Source organism: Monodelphis domestica, chromosome 4, assembly GCF_027887165.1.
Source record: "Monodelphis domestica isolate mMonDom1 chromosome 4, mMonDom1.pri, whole genome shotgun sequence".
Classification (NCBI taxonomy): domain Eukaryota; kingdom Metazoa; phylum Chordata; class Mammalia; order Didelphimorphia; family Didelphidae; genus Monodelphis; species Monodelphis domestica.
Genome location: NC_077230.1, coordinates 25,803,344 through 25,820,050, shown reverse-complemented (window position 1 = coordinate 25,820,050; position 16,707 = coordinate 25,803,344). Strand labels below are relative to the sequence as shown.

General features: G+C 36.9%; 1 protein-coding gene across 2 annotated transcripts in view; it reads right to left on the bottom strand.

The window, feature by feature from the left end:
* Nucleotides 1–12,010: 12,010 nt before the first annotated feature.
* Nucleotides 12,011–16,707, bottom strand: part of SRPX (sushi repeat containing protein X-linked) — a 99,803-nt gene continuing 95,106 nt past the window's right edge. For both annotated transcript variants that reach the window (XM_007493346.3, XM_056826256.1), the window contains 2 exons: nt 16,460–16,581; nt 12,011–12,604 (listed from right to left, as the gene is read on the bottom strand). In XM_007493346.3, coding sequence (XP_007493408.1) covers nt 12,424–12,604; nt 16,460–16,581 — 303 coding nt within the window. In that variant the 3' untranslated portion in view covers nt 12,011–12,423. The remainder of the gene's footprint in view (nt 12,605–16,459; nt 16,582–16,707) is intronic.

Below are 16,707 nucleotides of genomic sequence, written 5' to 3'. Positions count from 1 at the left end.
TATCATGCCCCTCCAAGAGATGGTTCTAAGGATAGAGAACATTCCCCCCAAATCTAGAAATCTGTCCTGTGACATGCTTCTACACTACTTACAAAGTGTAAGAACTAAAGAATGTGTTGTTTTAAGCAGGTTTTTTTCCCCAACCTAAGTCCTAATCCTCTATTAAATCCTGCCACCTTCAAGGTATTAAGTCTCTGGGCTTCCTACTTCTCTGAGAAGCAGTAGTGGGAAAGCCATTGATCCCCTTGGGTCACTGACACACTCTTCCCTAAGCTGGAGTTTGGCTGTAAAGTCTGCTCCTGAGTAGTTGAGGGGTTGATGGAGCCCACTATATTAAAACCAAGGCACATAACAGAGACAAGATTGGCTATTGGCTAACAACATAATGGTCTACTTGGAATACCTTAGAGCAGAGGTGTCTTCCTCAAGAAGGCAAAACTAGACTGCTGCCAACCAGAATAAAATGCAATTGGTAAATGTTTAACAAAATAAATAAAAAATACAATACAACATATATAATGTTAATTTGTTAATATATGCTGCCCAGTTATTTCTCAATTTGACATCACTGCCCTAAGAATCTACAAGGAAACCGATACAAATATTTCAGAAAATGAAGGATAGAAAATAAATCCACAAAATTATTAGCTTTTCAATATAACAGCAAAAAAATCCAAAAGCAAATCATAGGGAATTTTTCACAATAATTACAAAAAGCATAACTAAATGGGTAATATCTATTAAGATCTATCTAGGGACACGCAAGACATTTTAAGACACTAGACTCGACTGAGGCTAAAAATTTCTCTAAACTAAAGAATATCAAATACGTGCCAGTGACCCACAACATTTCCAGTGCAGCCTGAATCAGATTCAGATGTAATTGGGAAATTACATTTAACAAGAATTTAACAAATTAAGTAAAAATACAATATAACGTAGATAATGTTAACATGTGTTTTTCTAAATCACTATGGAGCCTGATCACAGTCACCGTGATACAATTTAATGGTCTCCAGTTTGTATTTGAGTTTAACAACATTGCTCTATCCTGCTCAAAGTCTGAACCACTAAAACCCAAGCTAATTTCTCTTCATGCACAAGTCATTGACATTTGCATGTTTCTGATGAAGTTAGAGAGACCTTTTTTCCTATAGTCTTGGAGGCTATACCACAAACTCCTGGTCCAGTGAGGGATGTTTGTTGCTGCTCTTGTTTTGTTTTGTTTTGTTTTTAGCTGCTAAAGGAAAATTGAAAGAAGACTTGAGCAACATTATATTCCCCCTGAAATATGCATGGGAAATACTGTATCTGCTTCTCTTATTTTTCCTGGTTTCATATAGTTCTGCCCATTGCTTGTCTCAGCACATGTAAAACAAAAGCAATAGTATTACTTAAAATGATAGAATGCTTTTATTTCTGAGACTGTATGTAGCTTGTGGTACAAGCCTGCGTGCCCTGCTTGGCCCACCTTGTTAAGCCATATGCTGTGCTTTTTGTAACATGTAATGTGATTTCCCTCTTGGTTAAATTAATATTCCCATTATAGCTGTCTGATACACTTTGTTATTATCTCAGGACTCCTTTGTGATGAGCAGTCTGTCACCTGATACTCATTTAATATTCCTGGCCACTAGAAAAAATAACAATAAACTGCTGATTAGAAAAAATGTTGGTTGATTAGTTGTCTGGTTTTGATCCTTAAAGAATTAAGGGAATCATTTTCATTCCTCTTCTTATACAGCTCTGCCATGAATTCTTTTTCTCCATCCTGTTTATGCACTAAGCAAGTGACCTTGGCACCATCCTCACCATTTGCAGTGAACAGATTGTGTTTTTGGAAAAGAAAATGGGAACTGAGCCAAACCACTTGCTTCTCATGGAATAAAGGAAATGATAGAAAGAGGGATGCCTAGAACCTTTTTCAGCTGTAACACAGAACAATCCAGATGTTTTCTTTGTGTTCTTTGCTGTGCAGCCAGGACCCTGGCCATTCCTTTTGCTGCTCTTGCATTCAGTTCCTTCTCTCCATGTCCGCTTTCATTGTCTTATTTATTTCAAACTACTACTGGTTTTTTGGAGATGTTTTGTAGTTTCCTCTGATTCCCCTAAAGGCATTTTCCAGGGGAACCATAACCTGGTCTTTCTTCAAGCATTTAATTCAATTAAACAAACATTTATTAATCATTTCCTCTATAAAGATCATTCTACTGGATGCTGTTGAAACAAATAGTAAAATTAAATAATCCTAGTCCTCAAGGAGCTTACGTTTTATTGATACATGTACATAATAGTTAAGTGAATGCAAAGTAATTTCAAGAAATAGATAGCAGTAACAGAAGTTAGGACATGTGTAGGAGTTAGGAAAGAGTTCCCATAGGAAGTGGCTCAACTGAGCCTTGAAGGAAGCTAGGAATTCCAAAAATAAGAAATAAAAAGGAAGTTTATTTCTAAGCATAAGGGACAACCTGAACAAAGACATGGAGTGAGTATGTTGGGTTCAGGAACAGTACTTGGCATTCAAACACATTTAACACTCTACAAATTCTAATTCCATAAATATATTTAGTCACTTACAATATATAAGGCACTATGGTTGGGGCTGAGTATGTAGGAATTGAAAACAACACAATTCTTACAACTCTGTGGAACAAGATGGTCCCACACTGAGTACCCTCTGGTGTCCCACATCCCTACTAACTCAAGAAAAGTCGTCAACACAACACACTACACACAACACAAGAAAACTGGAACTGCTCAATAGTTGTTTTTTGATGGTTAGCATATTTTATCCCCAAAGTCAATGTAATTTGCTGTAATTCTCTCTCTCTCTCTCTCTCTCTCTCTCTCTCTCTCTCTCTCTCTCTCTCTCTCTCTCTCTCTCTCTCTCTCTGTCTCTCTGTCTCTCTCTGTCTCTGTCTCTCTGTCTCTCTCTGTCTCTGTCTCTCTGTCTCTCTGTCTCTCTTTGTCTCTGTCTCTCTGTCTCTGTCTCTGTCTCTGTCTCTGTCTCTCTCTCTCTCTCTCTCTCTCTCTCTCTCTCTCTCTCTCTCTCTCTCTCTCTCTCTCTCTCTCTCATAAGTAAATATAACTCTAAAGGTCAAGATACCTCTCCTAGGATAAACTCATCACCTCTAATATCATCACCATGCTATTAATTCAAGTTTTAAACAATACCATCTCCCTCACCCTTCTCTTCCCTCTGAATGGAAAGCTGGAGGATGAAGTGCCAAACTCCTCCCAATGCCCTCCTTCATAAAGGATTTAAACTGGATTTTTAGCTTTTTCTTGTGCAGCTCTGCCTGGATTCAATTCCATGGAACAAGATGCCCCCCACACTGACTGCCCTCTGGTGTCCAACTTCCCCACTAGCTTGCTTGCCTCCTTTTGTGTGTTTCCTACCTTCCCCCCCTCATTTGATTGTAAGCTCCTTGAGGGCAAGGTCTCAAGTCCCAGCTAAGTTGCCAACCTTGTAGAACCCTTTCTTAAACCTACCAGTTGGTAGGTTTTTTTCTCTTTTTTTCTCTTTTCTCTTTTTCTTCTCAAATTGTATCTCTGACCATGTTCTATCAATCTTAGTCAAATGTAAGTAAAGTGAAGGAAGGTCATTTCATTTTTGTCTTTATATTCACAACATTTAACAAGGTGTCTAACTTATAGGTGCTTGTTGAACTGAATTGACTGTGAGTTAACATTGGCCACCAAAACAATCTGACCTAAGATAACACTTAAGGCAGTCTGATCCTCATTTCAGAATGAGGAAGGCAATAGTCCCCTTGTGCTCATACCACATTGAAGATATTGAATTCAGTTATGGCTGCTACATTTTAGAAGGCACACTGATATGCCACAGAGCATTCAAAAGAGAGCAAACAGGATGGCAAAGGACTTCGAGATCATGCTGTAATATGAGAGGGTTTTTTTGAAGGAGTCAAGTTTACCCTTAAGAAAAAGACAAAAGACAAAACAAAATGTAAAGGAGATGTTTAAAGTATTTGGTTTATCTCTTGAAGTATTTGGTTTTCATGCAGAAGAGGGAGTAGTGTGCCTGTGTGCCTGTGTGCCTACTGGGCAGAAGTTGGCACGAGAGGTAGAAATTGCAATGACAGATTTAGGACTGATATAAGACCAGCAGGCAGCTAGCTAGGTGGCCCAGTGGATAGAGTGCCAGCCTTAGAATCAAGAAGGTTCATCTTCTTTAGTTCAGATCTGGCCTGACACTTAAGAGCTGTGTGACTCTGAGCAAGTCACCTAATCCTATCTGCCTCAATTTCTTCATCTGTAAAATGAGCTGGAGTAGGATATGGCAAACCAATCCAATATCTTTGCCAAGAAAATCCCAAATGGAGTCCTGAAGAGTTGCACACAACTGAAAAATGACTGAAAAGAAGATTAATAATAGTTAGCAGCTGGCATTTATATAAGACCCATTACAGGTCAGGAATTGTGCTAAGCACTTCCTAAATACCTCGTTTGATCCTCACAACAACCCTGTCAAGTAGGTGCTATTATTATCCTCATTTTACAGCTGAAGAAACTGAGGCAGATAGAGGCAAATTGTCTTGCCAAAGATCATACTGGTAAGTGTCTGAAGATACTATTGAACTCAGGTCTTCTTGACTCCAGACCCGTCTAATGCTTTATCTTCTGCACTACCTAGCTATCTCGGAAAAAAATACTTCATAACATTTAGAGGTATCTAAGAGTAAAATGGGCTGCCGGGAGGAGTGAGCTCCTCACAAGAATAAGCAAAGACCAATTACTGGTATGCTGCAGTGAGGATTGCTTTTTCAGCTATATATATATTAGAATAAATGGTTTTGAAGGAACTTGATTCATCCTACTAGCGCCAATGTAAAACAGGTTTCTGTGTGTGAATACATTTCTGTCAGATTTAACAAATAGAAGATTTAGGGGCCAGTCTTTCTCTAAGAAGATCTACTGAAACAAACCTTAAAGCACTATATAAACAACTAGTTGTTGTTGCTGATCATGATACTTTACCAGCTCTCTGAGCATTAAGATCTGGTGACAGGGAGCAGCTCAGTGGATTGAGAATTAGACCTGGAGACAAGAAGTCCTGGGTTCAAATCTGGCCTCAGACACATCCCAGCTGTGTGACCCTGGGCTAGTCACTTAACCCCTATTGCCAAGCCCTTACCACTCTTCTATGTTGGAACTAACACACAGTATAGATTCTAAGACAGAAGGTAAGGGTTAAAAAAAGAGAGAGACCTGCTGATTATACTTTCCCACTCCTTAAAAGTTTTTCTCTTTGCAAAAAGATAGTGATTTCCTGCAATCACCATCTGTATTTATTTTTTTCCTCTTTTTATAGTCCCTGAACAGAGTATCTAACCAAAGGGCCAAAAGAGCACTTTTTGGAGGAACAATCATTTCTTTCCTATCCATGTTCTGTTGCTTTGATTCTCAGTTTCCTTTACCTGTCCAATAAGTATACTTGATGCATTAGAAAACATCAACGTTTTTTTCTTAGATTTTCTAAGTTGTAAAGTTGTAGGCTATCCAATTTTGTCCTTGAATTCGGAGGTTTGTTTCTATTATACAGAAACAGCAAAAGCATATTCTGTGTGTGTGTGTGTGTGTGTGTGTGTCTCTGTCTCTGTCTCTGTCTCTCTGTCTCTCTGTCTCTCTCCCTGTCTCTCTCTGTCTGAGCTTTCTGTCTCTGTCTCTTTCTGTCTCAGTCTCTCTGTCTCTCTCTGTCTCTATCTCTCTGCGCTTTCTGTCTCTGTCTCTTTATGTCTCTGTCTCTTTCTGTCTCTGTCTCTCTGTCTCTGTCTCTCTATCTCTCTGTCTCTGTCTCTGTCTCTCTCTCTCTCCCCCTTCCTCCCTTACCCTTACCCCTAGCAAAATGCTTAATAAATGGTTTGCTAAATAAAGTAAAATGAATGAGTGGACAAATAGAAAGTAATGAATATCTACTATTTGGTTAAGTTTAATTCCATAAAGATAACTCAGAAGATGCCCAAGTGAAAGTCATTCAAATGTGATCTGTGGCCAGAAGGATGATTACAGCTTCAGTCCCATTTAAAATTCATTTATTCATCTCAAATCACTGCAGCCCAAGTACAGAGCCTTCCTGGAGGGGAAAGTGCCACTTCCAATTTATTCAGAGCACTCCAAAATGCTTCTGAGCCCTGTGCATAGAAATGAATCTTCTCTTAAGATGGCCTCCCACCAAATGAGAAAACAAATCATTAAAACTGGCATTAACCAAAATGCAACCAATGAAATTGAAATTAATTGTTGCTGATTGTAATAAATATGGCAATTTTTACTTTTCACGGCCTCTTGTAGTTCGTCGCCATTCTTCAACAAAACTCAGGACTTTGAAATTACTGCTATGTTTTAAACCATTTGATTTGAGTATGGGGGAAGGCATATTAACATCATTTTTTAGGTTTTTTAATTTTAAGAAACTCCAGAAAATTGATGCCATAAATTGGTCTGATCTGGTTTTATGTACTTTGAATGACTCCATTATACTGCAGACCAAATACCAGAAATTTGTGCATGAAATCCCTTCTTTTTAATATCTTGGATAACTTCAAATTCTTTGCCCCACCACCCATTCCATTTCTCATTTTCCCCCTATAGAAGATTTTGCCTAAAGAGCTCAGTGAGTGGCCTAGATCTTCCCTCCCCATGCCAACGTCTTCATCTGTGCTAGCCTATTAATCAATATTCTTTTAAAAATTATTTTAATGTTCATTTTTTAAAAATTCAAGTTTCAAATTATCTCTCTTCCTCCAGTCCCTCCCCAGCATTGAGAAAGCAAGCAATTATACATGTGAAATCATGAAAAACATATTTCTGAATTAGCCATGTTGCAAAAAAGAAAGCAAAGCAAAGGGAAAAAAGTTATACTTCAGTTTGCACTCATGGTTCATCAGTTCTGTCTTTCTTGAGGTGGATAGTATTTTTCATCGTGAATCCTTTGGAATTGTCTTAGATCATCAACAACATTGATTTTTTTATCCCTGCTTAATGGACAAGAAAAATGCAGATGTTTTTGTATAGTTTTTTGATTCATATTTCTTTTTTTGTTTGTTTTGAGTCGAAACAAAATTGTTTATTCAAGTTTGTCTTTTCATCTTCAACTATGACACAAAATTCCAACTTGAAATGTCTTTGGCAAAAGATAGTAGATTCAGAAGTTATAATGGAAAATTACCTTGGAATTAACTACTCTATGATATTCTGCTTCTGTTTTCAAGTTTTATTTTGTATTTGTTTTACATTTTTAATTTGTTGCTCTCCTAATTATTAGAATGCCCTAAACAGTTCACTCATTCTCTGTTTCTATTTTGTTAATGTTTTCAAGGATAATTTTTTTTCTTTTGAAGATCGCATTAGGTATATCTTCCAAATTGAGGTTTGTAGTCTCACTGATATAATTTTCTTTTACTCAATTTTCATTTGTTCCTATCATTTGTTCTTGAACCTGCCCGTTATTCAGGATGATGTTACTTGGTCTTCATTTAGGTCTGTATCTTCTGTTTGCATTCCTCGTTTACATTTGTAACAACTTAATAAATTCAAAGAACTTGGTTTTAGGACAGGTACATGAGAAGGAAGGGGCTACTACTCTACTTAAAAGCCAAAGATCACTTTAGTGTAACCCCAAAAGAATTCTGCAGGTATTATGAAGTATGGGTTTGATATATGCCTTTTTATATTAACGTTTTTTTCTATGCCCTAACACACCTTATGGTTTTTCCTTATTATTAGAACTTAGCTCTCTTAATGCTATTATATTCTGTCATTTAAACTATGTCCCTTTGTGTCCTAGATGCTAGCTAGCCTGGAGACCCATGTGAGACTCTGCTCTGGAATGAAAGTCTTGAGCAGCTCAACTCTTCCTCTAAGCAATTGATCTCCCTACATGTCCATTTACTCCACAAACAAAATATTATATGAGATTCCTATAGCTCCCCCAAACATATGGGTCCCTGCGTGCCACCCCATTATTCCTTTCTATGATAAGAGTAACCAACTTCCTGTTCTCAAGCCACAAAATGGTCCCTTCCTTGTACTTTTATTCTATTTTCCCACAACATAATAAATAATAAGAATAAAGTACTTGACAGATAGTGTTATATAAATGTTATTATTGTTATTACTATTATTAATTTTTACTCATTAAGAAACTAAAGAAATTATTAATCTTCTTTCCTCATGCCCAAACTGTGTAAGAAATACATCTCTAGTTCCTTTCTCTGTTCTTCTCATTCAAGTGGATTCCCTCTGTTATTTCCTCACCTGCAAAAATACATTGTTTCACTTACAGGGGAATGGAAGGAGAGAGAAAATAAGCAGATTTATGTTGCCTATTACGTGGCAGGCACTGTGCAAAGTACTTTACAAGATAGCTCAACTAATCCTCAAAACAACTCTCTGAGGTAGAGGCTATTATTATTTTCATTATACAGTTGAAGAAACGTGGACAAACAGAAGTTAAATGACTTGTTCAAGGTGACACAGCTAATAAGTGTTTGAAACTGCATTTAACTATAATTATAATATATAATATAATATTATATTATATATATAAAATATAATAACTATAATGCCAAAAGTACTAATTTTGTATCTTCTTTTCCTTTGTTTTGCCCCCTCTACTTCTCTTTTTTTGTCTTAGTGCTATTGTTAGCACTTTCTTAAATAATAATGCTGATAAGGGGATAAGGATAAGTTTTATCCTTGATTGTATTGAAAAGACCTCAAACTTTCCTTCGTTGTCTATACTGTTTGCTCTTTTATTTAGATAGATAATATTACATTAAGAAAATATCTATTTCTATGCTTTCTAGAGTTTTCACAGAATTTTAGTTCATTCTTAAAATAAATCCAAATTAGTCATAATATATAACATGTCTTATATGTTATTGTAGCATATTTAACAATTTATTTTAAAATTTTCAGCAATATTGTATTGTTATTTTCTCTCTTTCCTTTGTTACTTTCTGGTTTACATATCAAGACCATATTTGTATCACAGAAAGAGATTAGAAAGATAATGTTGGAATTAACTATTCCTCAAATGTTTGATATAATTTTAAATGCATTTGGTTATGTAGTTTTTTTTCTTTGGGAGGTCATTTGTGGCCTATTTAGTATTTTTATAGGGGGCTACTTAAATAATCCGGTTCTCTTATCAATCCAAATAGTTTATATTTTTGCAGGCATTTATCCATTTCCTCTAAATTATCAGTCTCATAAGCATATAATTGGACAATATCACTGCAGATGCTCTCATATTTCTTAAATATTTCTGTTTCTCTTTTTCCATTTTTGTTACTTTGTTTTCCTCTTTTTTAAAAATCAGATCAGCTAACTTTTAACTTATTTTACCATTTTCCCCAAAAAAGCTAGCTTTATTAATCAATTCAGTAGTATTTTTGCTGCCAGTTTTGATAACCTTTTATTTATTTTTAAGCATTTCCACTTGGTTACTTACATGAAGATTTTTTATTTGTTATTCAAGACTTTTAATTATGTGCCTAATTCATTGGTTTGTTCTTTCTTTCTTTTGTTGATGCAGGCATTTAGAAATAAATTATCCCCAGAGAACTGTTTTTGCTGTCTATCATGAATTTCAGAATACTAACTTATTATTATTTTCTTTTATCAAGTTTTCCTTGTTTCCATATTTTGTTATTTAAAGCACCACATTTTTGAATTATATTATTTAATCATCTATTGCATCATGATCAGTAAATAATTTGTTGAGTATTTTTGCTTTTCTATATTTTTGAGAGGTCTTTATGTCCCCAAAACATGGTCAAATTTTTGTTATGGTGCTGGTGCCACGTGCATCTGATTATAATGTAAATGCCTTTCTATTCCAATCGAGCAAAGTCCAGATATATATGAAATCTACTTATATATTCTAGTCAATTCTTTAATTTGTTATTTTTTGAGTAGATTTGTCTAGGTCTGAAAGGAATACATTAAGTTTTACTATCTTTCTCCCTCAAATTCCTTTCTTTTACATATTTAAATGCTATTCTATTTGGTGCTTATAAGTATTAATTCCATTCACTACTGATGGTACCTTTAAACATAATGAAATTTCCCTATCTATTTTTATCATATCTAATCTACCATAGCTTTATGTGAAATCATGATTGCTACCTCTGATTTTTTTGGATCCATTCAAAGTATATATATCATCAGTGGGCTCTGACAAATGTAAGGATAATTTTAGGGTTGTAACCTAAACTAAATTAATTTTGATCACCAGGGAATATCCCAAATAAAATACCCAAGTCAGCTGGAAATTCATGGTGATTTTAATTAATATGGAGGAAATAAATTAAGGAGAAGGGAGAGGGAAAGGTGTAGGATTTTTCCCACCTGGCTTGTGCCAGGGGGGATTCAAATTAGTGGCTTTTAAGAGGATAGTGCTGGAAGGTAAAGGAGAAAGGAATCAGCCTAAAACTCCAAGAGGGCTCAGCTAAGATACCTGAACCTGAACTAGTTATTCAGCTTCTCCCAGTATAGTATCAAGGGAAAACTCACTGCCAAACTGGACACTAGCTGCCACCACGCCAAAGTGTCTGAACGCTTAGCATGCTGCCAGCCAGAGTCACCACTCCAGGAAAAGAGGTCAAAATTTTCAGAGAGAGCAAGTGAGCCAAATATATAGACCTTTCACTCTTGTGTCTCCTCCTCTAAATGCCCATTCTTTAGTTCTCATCTTCTTTGATTAGATTATATCTTTAGAGTTACTTAACACTTCTTTGTTAAGTTCACCTTTTGTTAGTTACTTGACTTTTTTGTGATTAATTTACCCTTCATAGTTACTTAACACCTTTTTGTATTAAGATCTAAAAATAGACTTAGCTTAAAGTTCTAGCTTCACTATAAAGTAAGAACTAAGTACCTTCATTGTTCAATCAGGAGATTACAATGTTATCTTCACCATAAAGTAAGATCTAAGTAGGGTGGAATAATTTAAAGTTCACAAGACATTCCTGATTTTGTTAGACTAAGTAGAGTGGAGTAATTTAAAGGTCACACAAGCTCGTCTTTTTTTAATTTGCTGGTCTCCTACACACCAGCTGTTTTGACCCCATGCATGTATTAGTACCATCTCTCCTATTTTCCAATTTCCTTTTGTATCTTTTCTTACTCTGGTAGAAAGTAAGATTCTTCAGAATAGGGACCATTTTATTTTCTTGTTTTTATATTATTTGTGCATAGGATAGGGCCTGGGACATTTTAGGTACTTAACAAATACATACACTATCTACCTATTTATCTATCATCTATCTATCTAATTCATCTAATGGCTACTTAGAATTCAGAACTGATATTGATGGAATGACTGCTATGTAGGAAATCCTTTAAGTTTGAAGTCTATATCCTCAGAGATGGTATAGGTATAAGAGTGCTCCCTAGTAATGAGAGTAAATGTCAGTACTTCTGGTCTTGCTATATGTTCACAGTAAATATCCCTTTGTAAAAGCAAATGAATGTTGTTTGGGTAGAATTGGGGCATCCATCACTGGATGGGGGCTCAAGCTGATAGCATTAGAGAATGACACTATATAGTCATCCAATAAATATTTTTAAGTACCTACTATGTGCCAGATACTATACTGAGGACTGGGGATAAAGAAAAAGGCAAACAATTATCGCTGTCTTCAAGGAGTTAAAAATCTAACAATATCTCAAGGGTGCCTCTAGAATTGTAAGAGGGAAATAAGGCTTCCTTATTGTGGAAAAGTGAATGAGACTAGGGCTACTACTCTAATTTGATCTCTCTCTCTCTCTCTCTCCTCTCTTTCTCTCTCTCTCTCTCTCTCTCTCTCTCTCTCTCTCTCTCTCTCTCTCTCTCTCTCTCTCTCTCTCTCTCTCTCTCTCTCTCTCTCTCTCTCTCTCTCTCTCCCCCCTCCCTCCCTCCTGTAAAACCTAGGCTTTAGTTTGGATATTTATATCATCAGTATTGAGTCTATACATACAAAGTGAGTTTCAAAATACTCGATTCTGAATTTGCCCCAAAATATTTTATTAATAAAAGTTTTAATTAAAAAAATACAATGTAAGAGAGTTCCATTATGCACTGAATGAAATGTCCCAGATCTGTATGTTGCTATGGTCTATAAAATTCTATACAAGGTCACTGGCTTTAATGAGATAGGAGTGGAATGAGGTTGTTATGAGAATAAGAAATTCTAAATTCTGTTAGTAGTATGAAATTTTTCAGAGATAACATAAAAGTACAAAAAACATAATGTTTGTTTCTAGATGCATAGAAGTTACATAATAAAATAAAATTTTAAAATTACAAAAGAAATCTATACATCAGTGACTTTTTTTAAAGGCATGCTTTGGGTATTACATAGGAAGAAAAATGAAATCCATTCACCAGTCAGAAGTTTCCAGGTTTCACCATCATCAGTTGCATGCCTGGCCCATTTCAGCTTGTAAAACCATCTCTTCTTTTCTCAAGGGGAAAGTGTCAATAAGGTTGAAAAGGGATACTGGTGTCACTATGGACATGTAGCGTTCTTTGTCCATGCCATGTTTATCCACCAATAATATGCTAAATGTGTTAAGGGGGATTCTCAGTAGCAGCCTAAAACCAGACAAAGCAGAGAAATTAGGTAAATAAAGGTCCAATTGCCAAGAACATTCTAGTATAATATATGCATATATGGATTAATTAGATAGATGGCTGAAGAAATTTCAGGAAAAAAAACAAGAAAAAGACCCTTTAAGGATGGAAATTTCAGGGCCCTGTGTACAGTAGTACAAAGACCAAATGGTGCAGCAAAGCCATATGAAGGAAAACAACCAGCTTTTCTTTATGAACATGGTGCCCCTCACATCTCAGATATGGGTCATTGAGATCCTAACATTCTTCCTTCATTTCTCCTTTCATTCCTTCCTTCCTCCCTCCCCTCTTTCCTTCCTTTTTTTCTTTTCTTTCTCCTTTTTTCTCTTGCTTTCTTTTCTTCCTTCTTACACCCCTCTCGTTTTCTCTCTCCAGATCTCTCTTTTTTTCTCCTTTTTCCCTCTCTCTCTTTCTGCTCCATCTCTTTCTCCCTCCCCACCCCCTCCTCTCCAATGTGGCACAAAAGAAAAAAAGGTTGGCCTTGAAGTCAGGAAGACTTGGGATCAAATTCTCCTGACACACACAGGCTGTGTAACACTAGGCAGGCCATTTAATCTCTCGTTGTCCCCAACTGACCCTCTCAGATTATAATTTGCACAAGAAGTCCTCTTTTGCATTCAAAGAAAGTCCAGCCCAAAATAAGTATGTCAGGGCCTGTGAATTCATTAGGATAGGGAGCTCTATGTACCAGTGAAAAGCAACTATTTTGCAACCTATAGTCTTTAGTGAATTGGTTGGAGAACTAAGTAGTTAAATGATAATAATAACTAGCATTTATATAAATATTTTATGGTTTAAAAAGTACTTTACATATTCTCATTTGATCCTCACAACAAACCTGAGAGGTGGGTGCTATAAATTATCCCCATTCTACAGATGAGGAAACAGATTGATAGGGATTAAATGGAGAACTGCAAGGTGTCTCCTATTTTATTCTCAAGGCACTCCATGTTATGCGTATCCTTTCCCTGTCTTCCCGCCCCTCACAGACCATCATTCCCTTCAACTGCTCACATTTTAGGTCATTTAGCTTAAACCTGGGCAAGTGAAAGGAATGATGGTCTATGTAGGCTAGGAAGAGAAATAACAGAACATAAGAACCAGAAGGGACCATTGAAATCATCTAATGCCCCTCAGTTTATAAATGAGGAAAGAAATGCCCAGCTTAGTGTCAGAGCCATATTTAGAACTCAGATCTTTGGAACTCTAAGTCCATTACTGTTCCCAATATATCCTGCTACCTTTGCCTCTGCCTCCTCCTTCACATGGTAATGGCAGGAAAAAGAAATGGGCCTCTACTCAATCAAGTTGACCCATGACATCACTAGCAACCAAAAGAAGAGAGTAAACTACATAATGCCACTAGTAGGTGACAGTCAGTGATTATCTCTGGATTTTACTCAGCATCATAGATCAAAAGCTCCAGGGGACTTCAAAGGACAACTTCTCACTTCAGGTGGAGAAATTAAGGTCAGGGAGTATGAAATTGTTTATTAATTATTATTAATATTTGATTAATAATGAGTTTTATTAATCCTAGCATTAACCACTGACACCAAGTTTTCAAGGTTTAGAGTCGGAGTAATTTTGTGGAGACCTCGTGATCATGAATATATCTCAATAAACTAACAAGCAATTACCATGCTATTTGAGGGAGATAAGAAAGATGATGAAGGATGATTTCATCTGGCCATAAGATGTCCACTGGTACAAAGAGTAGTAAATTAGGGACTTTGCAAAGAATGTTCTGGGGGAACAACGACTAACTCTGCATCTCTCTATTAGCATGGGGTCTGGAAGACCCCTTCCTAGCAGTGTTTATCTGTCACAAAGCTTTCTAGAGAATGATGGCTCATTGGGTTTTCCCTGTTGTCTTTGAAGACTCCTTTGTCACAAAGCATAATTATGAACCGATCACAGTCTTAAGTTTAGTCTGCATCACTGAACTTTATGTAACCACTAAACTGTATTTTAAAAAAACAAAAAAGCTTCTCAATTGTATGGGGCAAGGACGTCCTCTGGTCATTAAGGGACCCTTGACTTCTATTATTGGTAACTACTGGCCTTGCCAATAAATAGATTATACTTCAAATTTTACATGCCTCAGTTTCTCTATATCACATTTTTATTGCTACAGGAAAAAAAGTGATTTTTCCAAGACAATGAGTATCAGAGGCAGTATTTGAACCCAGGACCAGTTCCACTGTTCTTTCCATTGTTCTTCCCATTATAACACATTCCCTCCTTGTTCTGGGACAGATATCCATGGTTGTTAGCAGAAAGGTGAGGAATGCTTCTATCACGGAGAGATCTCGCCCTATTAAAGTTCACACATCCTAAAGTTTTAATAGGTTTTAAAAGGCTTTGAGGATGGTATTTGTAAATATCTCCCAAAGACTTGAAGATCATGCCTGGGTTAATGCTTCACTGTGATGCGGAGGTGATGCTGGATCTTGAAGGCAGTGCCAATGGAGCCAAAGCCCCGAGAGATCCTATCAGGCTGCAAAAATCTCAGGTACAAACCTGGCAGTAAACAGTCCATTTGTACTCCAAGGACCAGAATCTCTAAGTTCAGAGAAGCTGGGCCACAATATTATCAGTGTTTTGACCAAAGCAACTCATGAAGACCATAACCACGGTATAGTAAGAGTAGAATCTGTTTTGGCAAAGAGTATGACTACACCAAAGAAATCATGAAGGGGTCAAGTCAGAGTTCTACACAAAAGATACAGTCCCACAGGAAACACTGATAAAGTCTGATTTTAGGACAGAGAGGGGAGGAAGCATAAGAGATTGAATTGGTCTCTCAAGAACTAGCCTCGAATCTTGATTCTGAAACATACTGCCTGTGGAACTCTCTGCAAAGTGCCTCACTGCCCAAGGTGCCTTAGGGACAGGGTCAGTGATCTAGAGCTGGGTCTTCATACTCCAATCCTCTCATTTTACAGATGAGGAAACTGAGGTCCCAAAAGTTAGCGTCCCAAGGTTACAATGACAATACTACACCACAGTCTTCATGAGTTGTTTGGGTCAAAACAATGATTATACTAATGTTGTGGCCAGCCTCTCTGAACCTAGCCAGTTGATCCTTGGAGTGTAAATGGTCTATAATAATAACAATAACTTTAATATTTGCAAAACATATTATATATTAATTCATTTGGTTAGTAAGTGTCAAGACCTGAACCCAGGTCCACTGACACTAGAGTTAATCTCCTCTTTCCACTGTACAAAGAGGGTTAACTTGCCCCAAATACAAAGCATTAGAAATGGGATTTGCACTGCTCTTTCCAATGTACTACTTTCTTAAACCACAGATTGCTGGGCAGGTAGGATATTGCCTCCACCTAGCTCCAGTCCAAAACATTTGTCTCTTTTCATTTATGGACCCCAGTTTTCTGAATCTCCCTGTTTTGATCTATGCAGCTTTCAGGTCTGGAGTGACTGATGCTAAGAATCTGTCTGAAAGCTGGTCGGTGATGCTGAAAACACAGGCACACCTTTTGCCTCGACCTGGATTACTGGGAAGGTTCCACTGGCTATTTGTTGTTGAGACACTTTCTAAAAGTAATCCAGTTCTTCAGAGCTCTCCTCTGACCCCACAGTACAGAATGCATTGACCAAAAAAAAATGAGATTCCTTTGGCTAACATTGTCTGATTCCTTTTAAAACTCTTGTCAATGAGGGATTTGTTGATTTGTACCACTGTAAATAAGAGGGATTTACTGAAGTGAGCGAGAAAGGGAATGAATTCTAGGGACCGGGAAAAGAAAGTGTATTTATGGGGGAACCAAGTAAAAGGGGATTTTCTCTTACCTGAGCTGAAGGGTGAGTGCTGGGGGCATGATCCTCACTCCGATTCTTCCTATCAGGGTTGGATATGTGCCAACCAGTTCAATGACCGTGATGTGTCTTAGGTCCAGACCACACTGTGATTGCTGGAAAGGCCAAAATGAAAATGAGGAATATTTTTTGGGGGGGATCCTTAGAATCAGGAGAAAATTGGACAAAGAAAAATTTGTCACCACAGGAAATAAAGTTTGCCACCTAGGGGCAACCAATCA